Genomic DNA, 27,549 nt, shown 5'->3' on the forward strand with positions numbered 1-27,549 from the left:
AAACTACCTACTACTAGATATCTGTAGTAGTAGGTAGTTTGCAATTTTATCCTAAAACTTACATATCAGTGCAGCGAGCACTTCCAAAATTCCAAACTACCCTTCGACAGATATCAAAACTTACCAGGATATGAGAAATGTTGAGGAGGTATACTGTACTGGTTACTAGAAAAGAACTGACAGAATACAGTTATACATTTTCAAACTACCCCCCTTCTTCCGATATTTATATATAGTATATATAAATATTGGATAGTTAAAATTGCAAACTGGGATTCTTGAAGATCTGTTGTTTTTTCCATTTATTTGAGTGTTATTAAGAAAACCCTGGGATGATCAGTTAATTAGCATTTTATTAAATTAGTTTTTAACGGCAATATTTACATGAACAATACCGTGGAAAGTGAAGAAAGTTACGTAAATTTAGATTCCTAATTTAATTTTAGTTCCAAAATACATTTAATGTTTTCGTCTAGCAAATGAGTAAACATTAACTATTGGCAAGTATCTAATAAACAATATTTTAACAGAACAGACGTAACAAAATTACTTTCCTACAAATTGTGAACTAGCTACAGAATTCTTTGGCCAACTCAAAATCAACATAGCTCAGCCAATAATTTACTAGACATTAAAACTTAGTATCATATATCATAAAAATAACTTGCAATAGAACGTAAGTTTTACAGGGGGTATCCCAAATAATTAGGTGCGGAATACATAATGTAATTAATAACAAATTTATTTTTTAAATGGAAGAAGAGATATGGGTATAACATTTTATACAACATTCAATTTTAACATTCACAACACAACCTTATTATCTAACTCTATAACTAACATGTCATGGCATAAAATATCCAAATGGAATCAGTATGGCAAGGAATGGAAAGTCTCAACATCTAAATCTATGGAATTCTTATTTTTTCATCAAATTTATAATTATGTTTACTTCCAAACTTATCAAATAATGTTATGGCATCACATTAGGAATATTTGTTAGTGAGTTGACTTCAAAAGCATAAGCCTAACATAACTAGTACATAATAAGTAGTTTTAGTTAGATTCTAATATTTAATTTTGTGCTTTAACTATCAGCTACATTTTTAAAGTGTCCGAAAAATACTGTTTACGATTGGATTAGTTAATTGTTATTTGTACTTAAATACTGTAATTTAATCTAATTATATTTACTGGATGGCTGTTTTAGAGCTCACCAATTTTATTATTGCTTGCACATACAAATACTGACTGAATTTATGGCCGCAGACTAGGAAAAAATATTTCTTTCTCTGGAAAATATAGTTTTAACTCGGCTGATACAGCTGTGACTTGTAGATTAACGCTCCTTTTTTCGTAGATTATCTAATAGAATATGAATAAGCAGGAAAGTTTTTTATGATATCAAAAATATATCATATTTTGTCTTCATGTAAACCAATATCCACTCGGTATAAATATTCGTCTGCTTACTAATGGAGGATTTAAAAAAAAAAGAGATTACTTACATACACCTACTAATCACACACACAATTTTGACATCAACAATTCGAGTTATTTGAGATTTCAGTTCATTAATAATACCAATGTGTCCAATCAAAGTCTTTTTCACTGTGCAACACTAACTTCACAACTTTGGCAACTGTTATAAATCATAACCCACGCGAATAAAGATTAGCCACCTTACTTGCTCACTGTATTGAGTGGCCAAGTTTCTAACCTACACTTCCTTCTAAAAGCCATAGTCATTGCTTCATCTTCTTTCGGCCGGGTTATAAAATATAACGTTATAAATGCAGCTTAAACCGGTGTTATGAGCTTGCTATGACTCCGCGCGGCGCGCCGCGGTCGCTGCTAGGAAGCTGCAGATTTCTTCTCACTCTCCATCAGCTTGTCGTCCGAACAGAACTTCTCGAGCTGCTTCGCGTAGTACGTGTTGAAGTTTAATCTGTGGAATGTAGGGATAGTTACTTTTGACTTCACTTTTGGAAATGTTAGGATACAGCTTTCCGCAGGCATTTAATTAGTGCCTTATGCATTATACTGATGCAATATTCCTGCAGATACTCTGCTTCTTAGGCGCTGTTCTTATACATTGGTTTTAACTGTGAATGCACATACGATTTGCATCCAATATTTTGTCTCTGAATGCGCAAGCGTTAGTGATCATCAGTAAGCACTTACGCTCTAGCGACGATAAATATCCCATACGATCTTATAAGCCGCTTAAACTTACCTGGCGCTAATATTGAGCAGTTTATTGGTGTTATTGTCCCGCGCCATGCGCTCTATGATGGCCAGCACGGACAGCAGCGCGGCCGTGAAGCGCAGCCCGTAGCGCGACACGGAGCGCGCGAACGAGTCGGACGAGCCCGAGGAGGCGCCGCCCACGCCGCAGCCCGCGCCCTGGGGGTTGTGGAAGAAATAGATGTAAAGCTTGAATAATTGAGATTACGAAAAGTTTTCTGTGATAGTCAGCAGCATAAGTAGCTATACACTTTTGTACCTTGTCAATCTGAAACCGCCTATCAAGTCATTGAAACATTGACGGTTCGTCAGTTTGACAAGGTACAAAAGGGTATAGCTACTTATGCAGCTGACCGTACATCTCTATGAAAATATTAAGTGGGGTTGGCAATAGAAAACATTATTAAGTACCTACATATTTAGCAAAAGGTATACACTCAAGGGCAATGAAGAAGTTCCACTTGCCATTACGTTACATATGTCACTGGAATGTTTTCATTGCTCATGAGTGTATAAGGTAATGCTTTGCTGGAAGAAGGCCCCTATCAAGGTACAAAACGCTATCAGAGATTGCATTTTTCATGTCTCCAATGGTTGATTATACATTTAATTTGGACATACTTAGGTACTATGTTATTTAACTTACGTGAGTCATCTATGATTGGTAAGTCATGAAAATTTAAACAAAGCAAAATGTAGTAGTTGTACATTACACCATGTAGGTATGTATCAGCCTAAGTCACAAACACTACAAGAAGCTTTACGAAAAACAATACATTGCAAATTTAGAACACATGACAGCGCTAAAAATAATCAAAATAGTGTAAACACAGCCCAAATTTGAACGAGCAACTTTAAAACATTCCGACCAATAGGAAAACACCAACATAAAAACAAAGCTTCTGATTGGTGGAAGGTTTTAAAGTGTCAGTTCGAAATAAATGCATGGCTGCGTTTACATGTGAGAATGTGTTATGAGATTTTGTGATATTTTTCGAGTGCACTAATGATTTTTTCAGCTATGTACCTCACTATAATCTGAACTTTCATACGTAGATCCGAGCATACTGTTTAGTTCCGCGTCCACGAAGTATTTGTGCATCTCCTTTTGCCAATTAACGTGTATTGGTAGCATTGAAAGAAAAAGCAAAATCATTACACGTAGTAAATAACAATTTAATATAAGTATTAGAAAATAAATATAATATCTATTAAGATTTCTTCAATAAGGTGGCATAAATTCTAAGTCAGTATAGATAGATAGGATAACAATGAAATTAATAAATTCTATTTACTAAAACATAAGGTATACGGGGGCATGCACTAGGTTAATAGTGACAGTCTATCTGACAATATTAAATATGAGAATTTAAAAGTAGAGTAATAAAGTATACCCAGAACCAGAGAGAACAAATATAATATATTTTGAATAAACTGTGTCTACAACTAAAATAACATAAACGCTAACGTCAGAGTGCAAAAGAGCATAACTGTGTCCACTTTCTGCTTTAGACAAAATTTTGAATCACCATCATCATCATCCAATAACTTCCACTGCTGGACATTATAGGCCTCTAACAAGGGACTATACTATCTACTCGCATTCGCGATAATATAGTCTGCGAATCACCAATATTTTTGACACTAAAGGTAATTTTGTGTCACTAAGGGTGAATTCGTCCAAACATCACGTTACACGAGAATAACTATACGGGAATTAAATTTATACGCGAGTAAATATCTGGGATAAGTACATTTGCATTCTACCAAGTTATACCATGATTAAATTGAATGAACGAGGAACGAAACTGTAATGCAACTAAAATAAAAATAGCTGCGTTTCAAAGCATGCAATAGAAATGACTTGCCAACTTAGTTTGAATAGATTATAATAGTATGAAATTGTTTATGTTTTAATATTTTATTCGCTGTTGTTATTCTGAGAATTTGCCTTTTAACGTACTTTTGTTTATGTTTTGACAGATGTGTTTATATGTCATCATGACGGTTTTCTAATCAGCTGATGTGCTGCCGCCATTACAAAATTACTCTCGGATAAGCTCGTTACACGGTCAATTTTGGCGGTATAACATTTTATTCTTGGGATAAGCTACTTATCTTGGTTTCAGGTTTGGTAGAATGCAAAATCTGCTTACTCGCGAGTAACTGGTAGTTTACTCGTGAGTAAAAAGTTACTCGACGTGGGTCTAATCCGCCCTAACTTTAGAAACGAATAAAACCATCTATCGAAATAGCTATCGACTTAAGTCAACAACACTCGAGATCGCTATGCTGATTCAGCCTCTGAGTATACTGTAAACCCCAATTACGGTAAAGGAAGTTACTTTTCATTATTTTTTAATCTCCCCAACTTTCTCTCTCCTCTTTGTCTTTAACCTACACTTCCATCGATCTACAAAACCAACCCACCTGTATGAAAGTGCAGAACTGCACACACACGAGGCACAGCGTGGTGACGGCCTTGAGAAGCTGCGGGCTGGTGAGCATGCAGTCGCCGAGGCACGCCTCCAGGAAGTCAGAGTGCCGCTCGAGGACCTCGTCCACGTTTGTGACCTGGGGGGTGGGGAGGGGTTATGGTAATAATAATAACGGTAAGTATATTTTTAGGCAACATGCGGCCTGTGGAAAAAATACACAGACATACAATTTAAAATTATAACGACATAAGTGCCTACCTAATAAAAAATATGGTTTGATTATCTTGTGTCTTGTAAGTACATCATAAGTACCTACTCGTAGGTATTACAGAGGAAATACTTAATTATGTCAATGTAATGTAAGTTATCTTTATTTTATTTCATTTCTATTCTTCTAAAACTATTTCTTTATTAGGTAAAGTGCAAAATTTTAATAAAATAAATTTATAAACGTCTATTTCCATAAATTACATGCAAAATTAAAATAGATTGCATCTGTGTAGATCAAACACAAAAACAAAAAGCTTGTAAAGTAAATTGTAACCTTTCGACCGAAACGAAACAGTACAATAGGTCAGGTGGATTGGCTCAATTGTACAAGAAGCAGTGAGTAATACAACCTTGTGACTCCAAGCCTACGCCCTCGCTCCGCCCACCGCTAAATATACTAATACTCGCCAAAAAAACTTTACAAAATGGCAGTCATTTTTTAAGGTAAACTAACAATGATCCATCCGTAAAATTCAAGAATCATAAATCATTACTGGCTCACCAAACATGAATCTGATTTATTGCAGCCATGGCAAAAGAATACCCAATTAAAGCTCTAGATTTTGTGAAAATAAACGCTGCCTTCGAGACATAGTTTAGTTAACTAAAACATTCCATCTACCGTTAAATCGTCTGTACATCAACAGGCCAACACTATAATGCTTGACTAACATTAACTTTGCAAATGAGCTCATTTAAACGACCACTGCGACCCAAACAAACACGCGAGTGGGCACATTATCCCTGCATGTACAGATGAGATCATCATTAACCTAAACAAACTTCCAACCAGACTTTCGAGCATTGTTTCCCGTTACCAATACTTCGGAAGCTTATCACTGGTAAACACTGAAGATAAGGCTAATAGCCCAAAACATTGATGTTAAACGGGCAATAGTCAGCAGTAGGATTGTATAAGCGGGCGACCGTGGTCAGTAGCGAGGCTCGGCGAAGCGCCGCCCACTCCGCCGCTACACTTGTCTCTCCTATACCGCCGAGGAACAACGCCTGCGCCTGCGCAAAATATCATGAGCGGGCTAAACTGCCAATTGTGATCGTTCCCACAAGTTTCCTATCCCGGTGCTTTGGTGTTTTACCGACAGGTGGGTTCAAAAACTTCAAAATATAAGTGTTTTATAGTTGTGTTGTTTGTGCGGAATCTGTGCTGTTGTTTTTGCAATTGGATATCTGTGGTATTGCAAAGTGCATTCGTAAGCTGGAGTGTCATTATCGTTAGTCATGTGTATGTTACTTGGAGGTAAGTGCAGTGAGTAGCTTAATCAAGCAGTGATCTGATGTTAGCGAATCTTCGAACTCCGCAGTACGCTAAGGCGTTCGTAGCTACCTGTTTAGATAGGTAGAGACATAAAGATAAAAAGATAAAAGATAAAATACACTTTATTGCACACAAAACGAAATAGTATCACAAACATAGAAAAGAAAAATGGTACAATTGGCGGCCTTATTACTAAAAGTAATCTCTTCCAGACAACCACATTGAAAGGAAATATAAAGTATAAAGAAAGGGGTAACGTGTGACAAGACAAGAGAAAATACAACATAATTACTATGAACAATGTGTAAATACCTACATACAATAATACATACATACATACGTCATACCTAAGTCAAATTTTAATATCGGTAGGGCGAACTAAACTAGGCATATTTTTCCAAAAAACTCAATATTTCAACTACACAAGATTTTAGAAACGACCTAAAACGAATGTGTATGTTTTGAAACAAGCACATGAAAACATGAAAATCAGTCATCACATCACAACAGAGTTCAAAGGAGCTCGGCATATGTTTGGCCCTAAAACAAGGTCATGTCATGACGTCACTTATTATATGGAATACAGGACAATATGCGGGCGACACACACACGCACACAGACACACGGGGACACACAAGTGGATAATTGATAAAGTGCTCGTGAAATGTATGCGTGCCCCCGACTGCGTTATTGAAAACGGACACTGAACATCCGGTGATGTTATTAAAAATGGAAAGGAAAGATATAACACAGCTATGAATGTTAAGTTGCAAATAACTTGAATGCATCGGATGAATGAACTGGCTGAGGTTCGCGAAACCTGTTTCTAGAATTACTTTTGCTTAGGTCTAGATATACAATAGCTACATAGCTGCCTAGGTATTGGTTAGATGTGAAACGATTCTGTCATATTGTAGCTATAGTATTGGCTTAAAATGGTCGATAAAGACTTAAATTAACGAGTGTGGCCGTCATATAAGACACATTAGAATCAGTAACCAAGCTTTTTATTTGTACCGTGGTACATAAATATATTTAAGTTATTCTAAACCCGCATAACTCCCATATTGTATTTTCTGATCATAACTTAAAAGGTGTTTAACAAACATAAGTCGAAAGCCATAGAAATCATGTAAAAAAATGTAAGGCAATAAAATATTTCCCATGGATTTGAACGACAACCAAATGACCCACATCGACCTATAACAGAACAGGCAACAGGTGCTTTTGGCTTGCATTCGAAAACCATCAATTCTTCTATGACAACCATTCGGCTTGATGCTTGTTTCTCACGCAGTTTAACTAAGCTGGTCAAATGACTTGGATAAACTGGTTATGTATGTGTTTGTTACTTTTAATGGCCTCTCTTTGGTCAGTTGGTTAAGTTGGCAATTATGAGGGAATTAAGAGTGTGTGATACACCGAAGCTGCTGTAGTTCAGGTTGGTGAAGAATAGATATGTAACTGAAAATAGTGACTTCATTGAACAAAATTTCAGACACTCGATTTGTGATAAATAATATCATCTAAATAAAATTAAGACTTAAGAAAATATTATACATTTGTCTTAAGTACTTAGTACCTAACTTTTATCGGTCAATATCGCGTTAGGCACCATTTTAGGATCTAACTCGAAGAACGGTCGTCGGAATAAATTACCGACTTCCGTACGAGAAGCTAATATAAGTTGGTACAAATATGGACTTCATTTGTATCGAATTACTTAGCACTTCGCAGCCAGGTATGAGCACGTTGTATATTGTGTTTGTGACATACTGGCGGATGACTAATATTCGAAGTGACATTTCAAACCAATTCATTAGTCAATGAGTAGTGCAAACACTTGCTTAACATCGAAACCGATAAGTAAAGCCAGTCTAAAAAGCAAAGACCAGAATCCGAAATTACTCTAAACAGCGACGTTTCTTGAGAAACGTTTTCGCCTTAATCTAACATAGCTATCAAATATATATAATTTTATATGCAGTAGTATTCTTTAAATGGCAGCTTCAAATCTCAAACACGCATATCCGTCGTAACATTGTTTGTTAGTAAAGAAAGTGAGATAAACAGCAAAATAAACAAAAATATAAATAAAAACTGTCATTACAAGAGATCTTACTTGAGAAGTAAAAGTGGGCCAGTCGGAAAAGACAACAAGAAAAGAAGTTGAGACTAATCTAATCAATTGAGTCGCTCACGTTCGTTGTGAACCGCAATATTCCAGCATAGTATTATTCTGAAACCATCAATAGATTTAGACGATGTAGATTGTAGAGTTTAGTGTAAAATGCGTCATCAGGATATATTGTGTACGTAAATATTTGTCAATAACGCAGATATTTAAAGTATATTATAAATAAATTGGCTCGATGACCCTAGCAAGGACAGGGAATAGGTCCATAAATTAATTGGGCACACCTACAAACACCTACGGTCTGGCATACATTCAGTAGAGATAACAAATACAACAGTTGATAAAGATACCGCGATTAGTCTGATAACAGCGTCCACACAGTATACGCGTCTTACAAGGGAATCTCTATATGATTTTAAAAGTGAAAATGTTACTTCTATTATTCGCAATCAGTGCTTTATTCTCCAGCGCTTACGCAGAAACGTGTTTCTACCAAAAATGTCTGGGATGTCGTCCGCACCACGCTTACATGGTCGGTTCAAAGATAGAATGCGACCCTTCAAACTGGGTGTCCCCAGAATGGGTGCACAACTTAGGGCAACCGGCCCCTGGGACCGCATCGAGGGTGCCCATTGAATACCGCTGCTTGAAGATGGTGGCTTCACCTGATGACACGTCTGGAAATACTGTGGACGTGATTCGAGGCTGCGTGCCGCGAGCTCAGGTGGACTCTGTCTGCCTTGGGCTGGTGGCTGTTGAGAGAGCGAGAGGTCACAGCGACGCGCGTTGCTTCGTCTGTCACGGTGACTTCTGCAACTCTGCTTGGGTGGTGCCAGCGCCTATGGTGTTGCTGTTTAGTGTGCTTGGGTTCTTGTTGGTGATTAGGTGAAGGAATCAGTGAAGTACAAAATATTACGAGATAAGAAAAGTATTCAATGAAGAAAATTCATAAGTGAACCAATTTTTACGCTTATAGCTGCGAATATTTTATACCTACTAATATGCTGAAAAATTAAGAATTAAAAACAAGTTTCAAGACTGAACGAGTTTCGTTTTATTGCGTTTTAATACAATCAACACTATGTAAACATAGGAATATTTCCAACTGAGAGGTTTCGACAACAATAAAGATAAAATGCAGTAGGCTACCAAGATAAGGCACTGCAAATTTCGCCTGGCTTTTCTCCATATCCCACGCAATGAAGTTATATGTATAGATATAGATTTAGGTGGCCGATTGATAACAAAATGAGACCAAGAAATATATATAACTTAGTAGTAGCGTATGATCCACAAGACCAGACGGGGCAGTAAGCGAAGCGTTAAAGCAAAAAAGCTATAAAGACGTAAAAACAGCTAATCAGAAACCGACTGCTCCGGTCCACGGGGCTCGAAATAGACATCCAAGTGTACTTATAACACTTTTAGTACCTATGTACTTCCAATGTCGTAAATGTGCCATATTGCTGCACCATTTACGGGCTATTAACCTCTTGCTCACTTAATGCATCAAATCCAGAGTAATAACTAATAACCCAATTGCTGGTACGCACCGGATCGGTAGCCAATACAAACAAGCTATGAGAAATTAGCAAGACCATAAAATATCCACACTCCAACAGTTCTAATTCCAGCCACAACTGCGTTATTCATAATGTTTACAAACCACGACAGAAATGTTTGAATAATCTTCAGTTACAAACGAAGAGCAGTTGACAAAGAGCGAGCATGTTGCGAGCGTTTCGAAATTTAAATTTGGGAGTTATGTGCGGAACGGAAGGCTTTTGGGCCGAGCGGCGGATGTGAGGCAACGGTATACGCGATTTGGCAGTCTCATAAACATGTATATATCGTAACAACAGATTTTCGACTAAAGCACGTACTAATCTAAGGTAAAATAATAATACGGAACATTACATTTTTCTATCGTGAGAGGATATTAGTCACGATCTGCCCATAATCTGTAAGCTACAATACCATATGGGGTCATCAATGGTCCAGAAATTACAAGAATCTTTTTCGGCTTTGTTATGTAGAACTATTTGGATGTTAATATTTATTTTTCCGTTATATCAGCTGACGCCATCGAAGTTATGCCTCTCCAACAAGTTTTAGTTTATATGCATATTAATGGTAATACAAAACCAAAATACTCAAAAATATATTTTAAATAAGAGATGGTAGGTTGACATGTCATACTAAAGTCTATGCGTGTACTTATTACGATTAAGTTCAGCCGCATATTATGATTACCTACAGATCCGTCAGAAGCATTGAAGATTGATGAAGGAATAACTAAATTCTGAGTCCTTGACAGCAAATCTCGATAATAAGTCGCAAAAAAACACTGACTTACTATGAAAACATGAAAGTGAGTTCAGAAAGGTTGCATCAGAGCCAAGGCGGGTCGGTTGCAAGTTGAGTCACACACATACACAAACACAACAAATGCAAATCCCACAGAAACCTGTGTGCCCACGCATCGTCTGCTAAATCAATAACGCATTCATAAAAATATTGCAAATTACCAACACAAATATCCTCTGCTGACTAATGTAGTTGACGAATAGGTTCGACAGATAATCTTTAAACAGACATAATACAGAATATTTATTTACAAGTCAAAGCCGAGGTTGAAGCATAAGATGTCTTTGTGAATAAATTATTTCAAGAATGTTACTGACATAACAAGAAACAATTTACCTAATCTGGTCAAGATTTATGTTAATACGTAAATTGTTTTAATATGCTTATAGGGATCAAGATTAAAAGATCACTATTAAGCTAATCAATCGTAACCAATAAATAAAACAAAACAACTATCAACCGATACAATTAAAAAAACAAACTTTCCCAAATGTATGTATAGTATGTAAATGTTTCGGTTATACAGTACGTATAGCCGAAACTTTCTTATGAAATATAAATTTGGCCGACCCACCGTAATCCCATTAGGTAGCGTATAATAATCTGATGTTGATAAATCTTTGAACTAAAAGAGAGGCGTGGTTTACAATTACTTTGTAATCACTACTGTAGACGGTAGCTACGTGATTTGAGATGGCCTACAGCAACTGTTATCCATTTTAATTTAGTGTTCAAAGAGTTACTTTACTTAGCAACAATGGCTATATCAATTATTTTATAAATTTCATAATAAATATTTAAGAAACTCTAGCTCTAGGTACATATTTAAGAGGTACATACACATTTACATTGCCTTTGCCCAGCAGTGGGACACTAACCAGGCTACATAAAAAAAAATACACATTTTATGCCTCTTTTCGTTGGACATCAATAGATAAAAACTTTGACCGGAACCTGTGGCATTAAACTATTTTTTACTAAACCAGCTTTCACTGTTAATTTAAATGAGTAGAATATTTCCAAGATAGACACAGTAATGGGTGATTAGATGTAGTAAATACATGGCCGTTCAAAAACATAGGTAAGTATATATTATGTATGTATTATCTAGTATATCTATTATGGATTTGAAAACCGACTTAAACGGAGCACTAGCGACTACTCATGAATCAATATTTAGATATTCATAAGATAAACACTTTACATTTACAAGTAAATGTTAGCTGATGTTATTTCAGACCATACACGATAAAGAATAGATGAAAATATTCAAAATGAAATAGAATTTCTGGAAGTACAAATAATAGATACGTAATAAATACATAGAATATATTGAAGCTGCGGTTACTTTCATACAGTTTTTTTTTGCTGATTGCCCAGGGGCATTTTAAAATAATAGGATCAGATTTAAATGTCAATGTTTATCGCAAGTCATCAGTGCTGGCGCACGCAAAATGACCTGAACTTTATTGAGTACTTATATTCAATTATCTGAGAATAAATGCCAAGGCTTACGACACACCAAATTTCAATAATCATCCACTATTTATTATACTTTGTATAATGACAATAGTTAATAAACTTGAGACGTAAAATATTACATTTGTCCTGAATGTAGAGTTTGTTTGACTGACTTCTAAAGGTAGCTTGATGTACACACAGTTAACAATATAACACTACAGATATAAGCCAGTTGTGTGAATGTAAAATTTGTAAACATCCGAGAACAAAAGTTAAATCGCTCGAGTGAACTATTTCTATTCTATCCAACTTGTACGTACTATGTTTCAATAAGTGGGGCGATATGGTCTGTGACCGCAACTGAGGTAGGTTTATTGTAGGTGTACCGTTTCAAATAATATTATCTCGATCAGAAGTGATTCCATATTAAACTTACTTTAAAATAATAGACTCCTCTATCAGTTATCGAATAGACTATATTCGTTAAAGATAATGCATCGACACTTATAATATTTAGATCATCGGACAAATAATTAATTAATTTCTTATTATTGCTAACGAATGTGTCTCTTCTGCCGACGATGCGAACAAATCCACAAATCAAGCATTTATTTACCTTCCTGCTATTGTTAGTGTAACATACAACATATTGCACGAGCTTTTGACCTAATTTTAAAGTGATTCACAAGCGAGGCACCCATAAACATTACTTAGAAATCAAAATATAACATTAATCAAATTATTACCACGATTAAAATACGGTCTAAGGTTAGCGAAGCTTAATCGTGGTATTTGGTATAACCACAGATAATCCAGTAACAAATGTTATGTTTTCTTATCTATTGTCCATAGCGAATTACATCGCGAAGATAAATGATAGCTAGGCTTATGGGAGTTTTGAGCGTACAGCTTAAAATGTTCGTATACAAATAGCAAAACGGTAAATCTTAACGTTTATGTATGTTGAAAGAAAAGATAAACAAAATAAAAATTAATCACTCTACCTCGATTTATTAGTTTTAAAGTTTGTTGTATTTTACAGGTTAGAGTTTTATTGGAATTTTATACGATACTGATAGGTTTATAAAGGATACTTGTCTAAGTTTTTCAATTAGATTTAACTAAAATAATTAACGTACTTTGGGGGATACAGACAACTATCGATGCATCTTTATATTCTTAGAATAATAAACAATTATTGATAATGATAAATAATTATAATAAATGCCAAACTTCTGTCTATTGCGCTCCTATTAGATTGTCTAGGAGTCAGAGACTGACAAAGGACTTGGTTTTAGAACTGTTTATGCTGGTATTTGCAGCCTAACTTCTACTTAAAAGTCCCAACTATAAAGTAGAAGTTCGGGTGCAAATAGCTGTAAATAAAGTACAAACGTGTACAGAATGTTCCGATGTATTTCTACTTCCACACATCTCCTAATTTCAATTATACTGCAATAAAACATCCAGAGCATCAGCACAAACATGGAATGATAAAAAAATTACAATCGTAGAGGCTTTAATCGCTTAAGAATAAAGTTCATTTCCCCTTGAAAATAGTCGAATAATAGGAGCACAATTAAGAATAAAAAGAGTGTAGGTAAATCGAAGTAATGGATGCGTAAAGCACGCGTGTAGCATTAATTTTATGACGAGAGGTGAAATTTCGAGTAATTGCCTTCAACTGTTGCATACAGTCAGATTCAACGCCGCAAATAAGAAAAAATATAGTAAGGGATCATTATCTGCTTCCGTTTGACGAGAGAAATAAAAAGTACAAAAGGTTCAACATCATTCAGACAGCCGACACGGCCAAAAATAAGAAACGTTTAAGATATTATATATAATATTTTAGCTTATTATTTGCGCTTCGGTCTACTCATACTTTACAGCAACAACTATGATTTGTTTATGTCCTGTGACTTGTGTTTTGTATAAAAAAACTCATCATATTTCTACCCAACCTTGTGTAGATAAAAAATTAACGCCATTAATGAAATCAACATGACTGACGGCTCAAGAAATTAACACTGACATTTGTTCATATTTAGCTGCGGAGCCGTAATAGAGATTTATTTTCAAACCGTGAGAATGTTTACGCACAGATGTTCGATTCATTAATTAATTGTTTGATAGTATGTAACCAGCAATTTTCGAGTACGCACCGCCGATTATCGCGGCAAACCAATTCAGTTTAATTGGATAATCGCTTGACCCGAAACCGTTTCTTTTCCAGATGCGATCAGTGGGCGGTGAGCCATGACGCGGGACAGTTACGAGATGAACAGCAACCGGCTGTCGCGCGGGGGCTCGCTGTTCGGGGCTGACCCGCAGGTGCAGCTGAGGACCGCCCTCAGGACCAATGACTTCGGCACCTTCAAGAAGCTGGTCAGCTACGGGGCCGTCGACCTCGAGCACGTCTACCAGTACCCCGACTACAAGACCTGCCTGGAACTGGCAGTTTCCGAGCCGAACAAACAGGAGTACGTCAAACTACTGCTCCAGCATGAAGTGCAGGTGAACAGAATCAACGAGACTCACAACGCAGCTCCGATACATTTCGCAGTCGAGGAAGGTAACATAGAGGCGCTGAAGACACTTTTGGAAGATGATCGCATAGACATTGATATCAAGAGCAAAGGAAACACGGCTCTGCTACTGGCAATCAAAAAGATACAAGATTTAGAAGACGATAGAGAACATGACATTCCGTTATACGAAGACATGGTGGAGGTACTGCTTAAGGCTGGCTGTAATGCCAACTCTCCGGACTTGAAGGGAGTCACACCAATATATTCAGCAGCAAAGCAGGGACTTGAGCGCGTGATTTCATTGATTTTGGACTACGCCAAGGATCCAGTAGACTTGGACACGTATAAGGATTATAGAGGTAAAACTGCACGCTATTTCCTCAAAGAAGCATTCCCACATCTTGAAGCAAAGTTTGATTCGGCGACTCAAGCTGCTGAAACTATCGACAGCGATAAACTATTCTCCTACCTCAGCCGCCACGAAGAAGATAACTTTGTACGTGACTTTACGAAGCTTGTGAAGAAAAACGACCACCGTTCCCTTTTTACTGCTAACAACGGCATAAACACCTTGCTTCAAATGGCTTGTGAAAAGGGACTCGAGAATGTAGCAAAATGCCTACTGAATTCCGGTGCTGATCCGAATGCTACATGCCCAGGAAACAATAACCGACCGATAGCTATAGCCTGTCAAAACGGATATCACAAAATACTCAAACTATTCATTGACAACGAATCTACTCTCTTTGACTCTGTAAATGGCGAAACGTTATTGCAAATATCTGTTAAAGGCATGAGAGCGTATGCAAACAATCCAAAGGCAAACTTTAACGAATGCTTAGAGATGCTCCTTAAGAATCCTAAAATCAACATCAATGTAAATAGTTCAGACATCAAGGACAATACAGCATTACATTATGCAGCTAGAAATGGAGACCAAGAAACTGTATTGGAGTTATTGAGGAATGGAGCATGCGTTGGTTTGAGAAACAAGTTTAATGAGCCTCCACTGGCTGATATAAATGCCAAGACCCTGGAGACCTATTTGGACGAATGCCTGACGACGAATGGTGAGCGACCGAGCGACGACGACTATGAAATCCACATGAAGTACAGCTTCCTCGTCTACCCTAACAACTCATTGGAAAACGAAATGTGTAAAGTACCCCTCATGGACAACTCTATCAATAATGCGAAGGAATGCAAAAGTATCTTAGCTCCAGAAACAGATGCATTGCTGTATATGACAAGGAATGAAGATCTGCGGCCACTACTGAAGCATCCAGTCATCACCAGCTTCCTGTATCTCAAATGGCAAAGAATAAGTTGTTTGTTTTATGCCAATATAACATTTTATTCTCTCCTATGGCTGTGCCTAATTTTGTACATCATACTGGGGTACGGTGTAGAGAAGAAGCAGTCAGATTCCATCGAAGCTTTCAACGTTGTGACTCACGTTGGGGCTATAATTGGATTGGTACTTCTAATAATACGGGAGGTATTCCAACTTTTGGTATCACCAACAAGATATCTTCAGAGCATCGAAAACTGGATGGAGATAGCCCTAATATTTGTCACTGCTATCATAGTATTTGATGACTCAGCATTGGAGCCAACGAAGCAGCAACTTTCTGCTGTGGCTATTCTTCTATCGTCTGCAGAATTGGTATTGCTTATCGGTCAGTTTCCCACATTATCCACAAACATTGTGATGCTCAAGACTGTCTCATGGAATTTCTTTAAATTCCTACTGTGGTACTGCATTTTGATCATTGCATTCGCCCTGAGTTTTTACACACTATTCCGCAATATACAAAACGAAGATGACAAAGCGCCGAACCCCAACAATACAGAAAACGGAGAAGATGAGGAAGAGGACTTCTTTGAGGACCCTGGGAAGTCTTTGTTCAAGACCTTCGTGATGTTGACTGGGGAGTTTGACGCCGGTTCCATTAAGTTCAGTACCTTCCCGTTGACAAGTCACATCATCTTTATTGTGTTTGTCTTCATGATCCCCATCGTTCTATTCAACTTACTGAACGGTTTGGCTGTGAGCGACACACAAGAGATCCGGGCCAACGCCGAGCTTGTCGGACACATCTCACGAATCAGAATGATCTCATACTTTGAAAGCGTCCTGCTGGGGAACGTCAGATCGTACGCAAAGCCCTCTAGGGCATGTTGGTCGTGGTTGCCGGAGCAGTTACAGAACATCAGCTTCGTAAAACCCAAGACTCTGTGCATCAAACCATTTGCGACACGGATAACTCTGTTCCCTCACTTTTTGCCTAAGTACAGGATCATTGTAAAACCGAATCAGGATAATAAGATAGTGATACCTCACGCTGAGCCTATGGGAAAGTTCGGGGATGACTACGAAGATATTGAGACCGGAGGGTGCTGCTTTGAACGTTGTCAGAACTACAGACTAGACAGGAAAATTGTGAAACACGCTAAAGAGGTAATCAGCAAGAAGAATGATGTCTCGGAATTTGACGACATAAAGGAAAAGTTGGAAAAATATGAAAGTAAAATTGATCGACTGGAGGAGACTTTAAAGAAAGTCCTGAATAGCTTGGAGGCCAACACCCGAAAATATTAGTGATTGATGTTAATTTGTTACTAAATCTAGTATTGTATGCTTTTTAATATTGTAATGCCTCGCTATTTTTTATTTCAATAAAACGATAATAGATAGTGTTATACCTTAAAGCTATATTGTATGATAGCTTGTCGATAGCATTTTTACGGTATAGTGACTAATAACAATGACACAAGATAATTACAAAGTAATCGTAAGTTATTTATAAAAATATTGCTTCCAGTATTGATTCCATTTTTTTATAATTTATAATAATATATTATGTCAGACTAACTGATTAATAATAATTTGAATCTCAAATACTATTTTATACTAAATAAAACTATACAGGGTGTTAACTTAATTGCGTTGGAGCGGGAAATGGTAGATACAGCTGATGATACTGAACACGATAAGACATTAAAAAACGTATTTTATTTGCTTTAAGCTGACCAACATAAAACAGTTTTATTTAGTACATTTTAAAATTTCATAGTCACCCTATTCAGGTTTAGGTACGTTTGACAGAATGACCATGAACTTGAAAGCCAAGATCAAGGCCAAACAATTCAAAGCCAAGGTCAATAAAAAAGTATGCGTGCATCTGCACCACACTCGTGGAGCCACATCGTCAAGGTACCTACCGAGATTTTGGGTACTCAAAGTACCCAATCCATTGTAGACATTTCATTTTACTCCATAAGTATCACTTTATTGATACACAATTATCTTTTATGAATACAGAACATTTTCATTTTATGCTTCATAACATAGGTCACACGTATTCACAGCACAGCACAACATAAAACGAAATGAGGAATAAGGCTTGGTAATCAAAAGATAGAATTGTAGGTACCTTTTCCCTTTTAGGTAATAATTGTAAAAAATTATTGTAAACAAGTAAACGACAATGACTGACTGACAGACTAGATCCACAGAGAAGGTAATGACTATCATAAATACTCGATGGTTATGATACGCAAGATTGTTATTATTCTACTGGTATTTAAAGTGAGGCCATACTTATTATGAGGATTTCCGTACTATTCGTCATCAAAGACGTCTCAATCGCAAGTACACAACACAAATCGAGATGAGCGAGTGTAAGTAAACCAATTCGTCATTGAAGTAGACCCTGTTATCATCCTGTTATGCATTGTGGTCTTTTATCTTTAGCTGCATACAGACCGGCCAAACGAACGCCAACAAACGGGTTTTGTTGACCTTCGTTGCTCAATCTGCCCCTGTATTATGTATGATAAATGTCCATCGGTGGGCGTTCGTTGGGCCGGTCTGTACGCATCTTTAGGTAATAAAAGAAAAATAAAATGTGGTGAGTATCAAGGGTGAACCTTATTCTGAGTAAAAAGGTTTAATTATTGTTCTGAGCTCCTAGAAAGTCATAAATTATATTCTGTACGATCTATCAAACTTTATGACAATCAGCTGTTTAATTGTTGATTAGTATGTCATTAATCACCATGAATAATTTCAATTTTATTTAATAATTGTTATTACCTACTGTGTAATTAATTACAATCATAGTTACATCAAATAAATTATGAAAAGTGAAGTTGATAACAAATTTACAGTGTGTGTTCTTTTGCAATCGAATGTCTCATTGGTTATGTGTTTGTGTAGGGTGACCATGTTTTTGATTAAGGTAAAACTTTCCACTTTACTTTAGACTTTAAACATAAATATTCGAGATTCTGATGTTTTTTTTCTTAGAAACGTGCTTGGTTAGACTAATACTAACCCCCATTTCCCGCTCAAACGCATTCTAGTTAACACCCTGTATAAATATACAACATTGTACTTGCATTTTATTGGTTTCTTCTACTTCTACCATCATAAAACAAAACAAGGCCAGTTATAAATGTAGCATTGTCTCTGTACCTTTGACCACAGAGTTGATTTCTAATTGTCTAAATAGGGTTTAACATTAAGCATTAAAATTACGAAGCACTTAAAAATAAGACATGTTTCTAGTCTTTAAACTCATATAGCTCTTTTCTGCCACTCTCGGTAAAACTGTCATATGATATATGGTTCAGTTAAATGTAAACTATAAAATGAAATAAAATCGCATTTGTCCCAATCAAATCTGTATGAATAAAGCTTGGGTACAAAATTTCACAATACCATGCTCCAGAATCTCAGATACGTGAATTCTCCTAAATACAAACAAGAAAGTATCACTAACCTTATCCAAGCTCTGTATGAGCTGGCACCACGACGGCTCGATGACTTCAACACACATGTAATACTGCAGGTGCTGGATGCAGCTCAGCATCCGCTGGCGGAGGGCGAAGGCGTCGGCGTACAGGCGGGCTTCCGAGAAACGCTTCACCACCTTGTTGTAGAGCCATACCCTGTAAGGAGAGGATGGTTAGTTTGGCTCTACATACATCATAATAATGCTCGCAGTAAAGAGACAATGTGAAAATGGATACAGACGCTGGTCTCTCTACTAGCTCATATCATACACAAATGGTAAAAAAAACTATCTACTCATTGATGAAGTAGCGCCGGCCGACACTAGGTGGCGCTCTACTTACTGTAAGCAAATCTCGCGCTACTCATTGCTCAAGTTCCACCAACCGACACTAAATGGCGCTACTAGTCTGTCTGCTGACACAAGGCGGCCCTAGTAGTAAGCAAATCGCACGCTTCTCATTTAACTTGTTCCACCGGTAGACACTAGATGGCGCTACTGGTCTGTCATGGCCGCTGCGAGCGCCATCTTGCAGTTACTCTACAAGAGGATCCCGCTAGTGTCTTTACCTACCTATTTCAGTTTATAAATGTATTTATTTACCAGTTCCTGTGTTGTGATTAGTCCTCTCTCAGTACGTACCGACACAGCAGCCTCTCGACGTGCTTGCAGTAGAACAGGTGGCGGAAGATCATCTGGTAGCACGCCACCGCCTTGTGGTTGAGCACCAGCGACACGGGCCACTTCACCTCCATGCCGAACGAGAACGTCTCGATGCCGGTTAATGGCGGACAGTCCTTGTTCTGTTTGTATTCTGTGAAATAGGGAAATAGGTTTTTTATTCTATAAGTTTAATTAACTGAATTAGGAAATCTTAATATACGAATCCTAACTAATATTATAAATGCGAATGTAACTGTGTCTGTCTGTCTGTCTGTCTGTCTGTCTGTCTGTCTGTCTGTTACTCTTTCACGCAAAAACTACTGAACGGATTTGAATGAAATTTGGTATACATACGGTCTAGACCCTGGGAAAGAACATAGGCTACTTTTTATCCCGGAATTCCCACGGGAAAACTTTTTAAGGCGAAGCGAAGCGCGCGGGGACAGCTAGTAGTTAATAAAAAGGTAACCCAGATTAATGCATGTAGCTCACGTGACTAAAGTAAACCGTGTAAACGTATCTCTTGCAGGCCGAGACCACCTATTCAGCTCAACATTTTACAAAGGAACTTTAGGGAATGTAGTCACGTTGTCAATATTAGGCAAGCGATGCAGCTTGATCAGGCGTTTTGAATAGCCAGCAAAATTGACCCATGCTATCGCAATGTCCTTATTCAAAGAAAAGTTACAGAACAAATTGTTCTTTGACAGAGGGACAAAACAGTTCTATAGCTAAAACTTCCTATAACTTTTCTCTATGCATAAGGAGGAAAGTTTACACATATAGGTATATTTCGATTTAGATTTCACTGAAGATAATTTATCTTACCCTTTTCGTCCTCCGTCTCTATGGAGAGTATCTTGAACATCTGGAACTGCAAGTCGTACGGCAGCAGCTCCACTCGCATATCCTCGTTGTACGGGTCGTGGCTCGCCGCTGACAATCTACAAAGAAATAAGGGAAAAATGATTTTATCAACTCTGTATAAATAAGCATTTTAAAAAAATGACAAATAAGACGATTAAACATGCAACATGCATGACAACATTGAATAGTTTGCGATAGAGCTGTGTCGACGCAGCAACAGAAACGCATCGGCCTCAGCTAGTAAGTATGACATATTGTGGCTTTTATTATAGCTGTTTACTCTCAATGTAAAAGGAAAAGTGTGAACATTTCTCAAATATTCTAGTTTATTAGTTATATTATCTAGCCCAACCATTAAACTACCTAATTCTGGTTAAACTAGCCGTAAAATCAATTTCATGCCTTAATAAAAAAAAACACAAATCTCACCTCAAACACAATCCCAAAAGCGACTCCAGTTTCGACGGTATAATATCATCGATCTTCTTACTGAGCTCTTGCTCCGTTGCATCCATAAATTGCACGATGAAGTCTCCTTGTGACATCAGGAAGTAGTTTTTGACCGATTTCAGTCGCCCCATGAGATCGTATTCCTTCATTAGAAGCTCCAGTAAGGATTTGCTGGCGAATGCGTAGGCTTTTTGTATAATGGCGCTGTAGTTCTGTTCGTGGAGAGAGTACTTTAACTCTTCTGTGTTGGTTTTCTTTATTGACTTTCCTGTGAATAGAGAATGGTTACAGTATTAGAAAGAACTTTCATTTGTTTAAGTACGACCTTAGTATGACTAATAAAAGTCTGAAAATATTATTCGCATACAAAGTGGCGCCTCTAGCGAACACTATTATGAAACTTTTAATATAAAATCTATGGAGATGATTAAAGAATGTTTAACGTACATGAAACTAACTTTCTAAACTACAGGAACGCCTATCTTTATGTTTGTACATACATACATAGCACGGAAAGACCGCCCCGCGCAACCACTCAATATTTGTACACACCTTTACACTAACAAAACACATAATACAAAAAAAGGACTCACCACACTGGCTAATAACATTCAAGTATTTCCCGGTCCTCAGTATGATATCCGTGTACTTCTCCAGAAACGTCGGCACCCGCTCGCGCTGTATGCAGTACCGCTTCTCCCAATAGTCGGCTGAATAGTCTACTGGTAGCTCCTCCTTGTTGATTAGCTCGTTGTCTTCTATCATGAACTCCTGCGGAAGAGAGGGTGAGAGGAAATTATTGGGAATGCTGTCAAGAAAACAAATGACGGAAAAGGTAACCGTCGATATCGCATCGTTAGGATAGTGAAAAATGAACGTGAATTTGTATGGCGCTGATGTAATGCAGCTCGTCGTCAAAACTTGCCCTCCGCATGCAGAAGATAATTTATTGTTTTATTACGTTTCTTCATACAATGTGGCGTCTATGGAAAAAGTATGCAAAATTTACAAATATTTTTCAGTCTAAAGTTTCATGATAGTTATCGCTAGAGGCGCCACTTTGTATGTGAGAAAATGTATAAGTACTTTTATGTACTAAATACTTGATAGGCATAAAAGGCTAGCGGGCCCATTTACCCAGTAGGAACTCCACTATAGACGAAGTTATATGAGAACTCTATATACGAGCCCATTTTCCTTTAATAACTCTACTACAGATGTAGTAAACTCACATGGAAGGGGTCCCGGATGGTGCCCTCGTGGATCCACAGGTCGGCGGCGCGCAGGTACGGGCGGCTCGCTCGTTCCGTGAGGAACAGAGATATCTCCTGCGCGCGCGCATCTCCGGGCAGGGTGAGGGTGGAGGAGTGCAGGACCGTGAGCACCGCGCCGCCGCGGAGCTCGCTCTGGGGGGAGAGAAAAGATATTAGATACGAACAAACTTCCGAACTTTCAATGGAAATAATTCAAATAATCCCGCCCACATCAACATAACAACAACACCAACTTAAAAACAAGAGTCGATGCGTTCAAGATTTTGATCTGGCGCAAGATGTGCGCATACCGTGTACAGCCTTCATTCCGTGACCCTGAATGAGCTCAAAATCACTGGACGCCTGTCTGATATCTGCCAGTCCCGCATGCTGAAATTCCTAGGGCATATTACAATTTATCAATACAATGCCACAAGGTAGAATGCAATCATAATCATATGTATATCCAACTTCTTCACTATAACATCTACCAAGCTCACCTTCCCAATATTAGTGACGATGGCGGCCAACACCTGCATGGTGTGCATGGTGGGCAGCACGAAGTACCACAGCTTCTGCAGGCTGAGGCCTCCGGAGGCCTGTTCCGTCTCCAGCTGCGCCAGCATCGTCTGTGGAGAGAGGAGTGGTTGCTGTTAGTGGTATTAAGGCGACAGCTTTATCCCATATCACGGGGAAAGACCTCTTTCCCCATGGGATGGAATATAGTTAAACATGTGATAACTAGAGCCACAAAAAACATAAGTTCGACACGCATTTGTCACGTCACGTGTTATTGAAATTTTTGAACTACCACTAGTGCACTACTGTAGAAGTTAATTTGGTTCCCAGAATGTAGAAGTTAATTTTAGCATTTACAGAAAGGCCCTTTTAGGTGGAAATAAACTACTACTTTGCTATTTGGTGACTTAGATCAAACCTAATTTATAATTTAAAAAATATCAATACTCCGCATAAACAAACATAAAATTTGTTAAATTTCCTGTAAACTCACATAATAATCCTTCAAGAGCACTTCAATAGCTGCAACCAAAGCATGCAGCACCTGCCCCGACCACATGTTGCACTGCTCAATGAACCGCCTCACTATGGAGTAGTTGGAGGCGAGCGGCAGCATCTGTTGCACGATCTGCTTCAACGCATCGTCCAGGTCCTCGCAGATCAGGAAGGTGCGGGGGTCATACAGGTTTTTGACCGGCTGGTGCACTATGAAGTTGCCTGGCACTCCGCTGAAGAGGTATAGCAGCTCTTCTATGATTATGTTTTCTTGAGAGGGTATGGGTATGTTTGCTGTAATAGAAGATTATGATATTTTTACCTTAAGTGTTTACCACTTAAATACCAGGATTTTGGTATGAAACTATGAATAATTATTAATTTATAATACCAATGCACTTGATGAAATCCGGTTATCCCTCCTCAGGGACCAAAGATCTCCTCCATTTCCGGGCCAGAAATTTATTTTATTATTATATATTATTGGTATGGAAGGTGTTTGTCTATAACACTAAGCACATACCTATTATATAAAAATAATTTATAAAACCAAGCATATCCACAAATATCCTTTCAATCTCTTACCTAAGGAAGCAACAATAGGCACAGTCTCCTTGGGGAAGTCCCAGGACATGGAGGGGTGGTCCTTCTGCCAGTGTGGCAGGTCGAGGCTGCTGTACCAGTTGGGGCGCAGCTTCGCCTCCTTCTCCTCAAACGACTTCATCACCAGCTTCTTGCTCTCGTCCACGGCTTTCAGAAGCTTGTCTTTTATCTGGGGATTTTTATAGAAGTTATGTTTAGTTATAGGGGTTTGAGGGTAAAATAGAAAAGTTAATACTCAACCAGAAAATAAGTATTGGATACAAAAAAACTTTGAAGTAGAATAAATTTGAATTCTTACAAATATTCTACAAAATTACTGTAATAGTTACCTGAGGTAAATCATCCTTAGTTATTTGATGTTTGTTGTCACCTAGTACTGGTTTTGGAGCTACTTTTGGTTTAGATATTTTAGGCCTCTTTTCTTCCACAACTAGTTTGTAAAATAGTGCAATGATTTCTGATAAGTTGTCTGTGCTGTAATTAAAAAATCCATACATATTAATGCAATGCAATCCTATTACAAGTTGTACTTAAGTTGAAACAAGAATTAAACAAGTGTGTCTAGTCTATATAGCATTTTATGTACAATAGTTAGCTTAAATGACGAGAGTGTAATAGAATAGTTTAATAAAATCTTACTTGCGGTTTTTCAGATCTTCATATTTTTTCAAAAAGCCTTTGGAATTGGAAGCTTTTATTGCTATTCTTTGTGCATATTCATTGACTTGTTTCGGTGACAAATTACAGTTCCCGTAGTTGGGATCATTCTGTATGTAATCCAAAACAGTATCAGCATCTAAATTACATCTGTAAAGTAAGTATAAATACGGTAAAATTTATATTAGATGAATCAGTGTTAGATATTTTTGGTATTGGACGGTATACTGCTAAATAAACTTACCCTAACGTTTCAAGTATTTCCTTTATGGTGGTTTGCATTTTATCCTTCGGTAATATTAAGTTTTGTAACATTTATTAGGAGAAAACGTAATAAATACGAAAGAATAATATAGCAGTAGCGAAAAAAGCTTATTTTCTATTTGGCATTTGTTGCTTTTAAAAAAACCGCTGTCGCTGTCACTGTCACTATAGCTCACAGATAAGAAAAATACGGATGTTCGTGAAACTACAGAACAATAACAGAGGAAGAAAACTCGGGTGACCATACATTTAGGGAAGTTTCTATATAATGTTCCTTGATTCATAATGGCTTTGAGGAATAAAAGCAAGAAGCTAATAACTATACTTTCATCAGTACTGACGCAACACTGAATCACTGATACGGACATGTGCCCGTACTGCGTCGGAACTGTGGCTTCACTGATATAAGTGAATGGAGACCGACTACCGAGACAGTCAGACACATAATGTTGGTGACGCCGCCGCTGCCGCCCCGTGCCGCGTGCCGTTGTCATGTCGTCGTAAATCGTATCATGATTTATCAGTAACTGTAGGTACCTACTTCTACTTCCCTACCTTTGGGTAGTTCTTTATTATAAAATAAAGGATATGCTTAGTCTACAGAGGTCCCGCCAAATTTCCCGATAGCATCAGGTCAGGACTTCATTCTAAAGACGGAGCGATAAATTTTAAAACTTAAATGATGTACTTATATTAACGCGAAAAGGTTGGTGAAGGTAGCGGGCTACTCTTATTTGACGAAAGGCTTCAGAAGTTACAAAGAGCTTTCATGCAATCGGTAAGTAAGCAAGTATACAATAAGAAACTCCGGGTTATCGCCGCAGCGCTTAGCCTTTCTACCTATTTCGTATACTTACTTAACTAGAGTGGCTTGATCTCCTAAAATCCTGCGAAGCGTGGGTCCTTCCATTTCCAACCCGCTGGGCCGACGAAGACTTGCTTGTAGCCGGTAGAGGCCATCAAACGGTAGAGGCTCAATGAGAAAGGCTGGGGACAGACTGTTGTATTGTAGCGAAATCAATCCTTGAATTCCTTGAGAGGTGATTTAACATAGATAAATTTTGCTTCCCAACTGCCTGCCAGCTATAGGTTAAATACGTTAAATAGTGTAAAATCTGTAAAGCACATAGTAAAAGCACAAAAAAGTGCTACACAAAACATGCCGCCGATCACAAAGCAACAATAACTCGGCTGTAATCGAAAAAGACATTCATTCGAGTGGTAATCCGATTTATAGAATAAAATGAACAACAAAACCTATCGGTAATATCAGAAAATGCCATTTCTCACCAGCATACACATAAATGTTGTGTCATATGTTTTTTCATTCGGCGGCTTGCACAAAGTTTTGTCAAAACTTCGGCAACCGTGTTTTGTTAAAAAAAAGGGAATCGGGCCGTCAAGTCCTTTCCGGACTAGGTTTTCAGAGGGTTCCGTAGACTCGCTGTGTAGCTAATCTTCGCCAAAGCCAATAGTAACGGAAACGCTAACAACAGATAGTTATTTCATGATCATGAAATAATTATTAAAGTTCCAAACTGTGTAGGTACTTACCAACATACCTAAATACTAAAAGCTTTCGAGTGAGTGAGATAAGTATTGCCTTACCTATACTATCTGTGGTAAGTACACTGGTAAGATCCATCCCTATCCTACAGTAAGGTAGGTAAACTTCAGATCACATTCTGAAGCATTCACCTATATAGAGGCACTTTCTTAAAGCAGTGCTGCAGCCAGTGGGTTGATGTTCCAGCAACAAAGGATCTCTGAAGGACTTCAAGGACTTTATTTTGATTGTTTGATTTGATATGAAATGAAAACTCAATACAATGGAGAGACTGTGAACAATTAATAACATGATGCCTATTTATGTTTTACTACGGGGTGTTACAAATGCCGCGATTATATTAAACGTGCGGCATCTCTGTTATAGTTTTTTAGTAAAGTTCCTATTTCAATGGGACTTGCGATTTCTTTAGCTGGTGCCAAAAGAACTTTATAAAACTAAAATGTAATTTGAGAGAACATTCACGTGCTTTCATTTATACTTACAGTAAATATTGTTGCTTTTTGGTGTTTCAAAGATGGATAGATAGATACCTACATGGAGCCATGTTAAAAAAGTTTTTCTCGTAGGTATTTTTTAATTTCAAATTGTATGTATATATTGTATATGTTGTTATGAATGTAGACTTTATAAATAATCAATATAGTCTAGCCTAACTTACAAACAACAACAAATAATTGAAGGA

At 37.6% G+C, this 27,549-nt stretch overlaps 2 protein-coding genes across 2 annotated transcripts; one reads left to right on the plus strand and one right to left on the minus strand.

Annotated features, from left to right (window-relative positions):
• Positions 1-333: 333 nt before the first annotated feature.
• On the minus strand, positions 334-25,439 carry LOC105391064 (gamma-tubulin complex component 2). The gene is made up of 16 exons (XM_048625089.1): positions 25,278-25,439; positions 25,016-25,183; positions 24,706-24,850; positions 24,359-24,545; positions 23,772-24,067; positions 23,260-23,388; positions 22,739-22,912; positions 22,100-22,277; positions 21,486-21,774; positions 21,018-21,133; positions 20,169-20,340; positions 19,515-19,683; positions 4,678-4,821; positions 3,275-3,352; positions 2,237-2,406; positions 334-1,948 (listed from the first exon to the last, which is right to left on the minus strand). Exons 1-16 carry the CDS (start codon positions 25,346-25,348, stop codon positions 1,855-1,857), a joined length of 2,580 nt encoding a protein of 859 aa, XP_048481046.1. The 5' UTR covers positions 25,349-25,439; the 3' UTR covers positions 334-1,854.
• LOC105391063 (transient receptor potential cation channel protein painless) lies at positions 5,687-17,617 on the plus strand. Its single transcript, XM_011562470.3, has 2 exons — positions 5,687-6,058; positions 14,433-17,617. Exon 2 carries the CDS (start codon positions 14,456-14,458, stop codon positions 17,327-17,329), a length of 2,874 nt encoding a protein of 957 aa, XP_011560772.3. The 5' UTR covers positions 5,687-6,058; positions 14,433-14,455; the 3' UTR covers positions 17,330-17,617.
• Positions 25,440-27,549: the final 2,110 nt, after the last annotated feature.

This window comes from Plutella xylostella, chromosome 13, assembly GCF_932276165.1.
Source record: "Plutella xylostella chromosome 13, ilPluXylo3.1, whole genome shotgun sequence".
NCBI classification, from domain to species: Eukaryota; Metazoa; Arthropoda; class Insecta; order Lepidoptera; family Plutellidae; genus Plutella; species Plutella xylostella.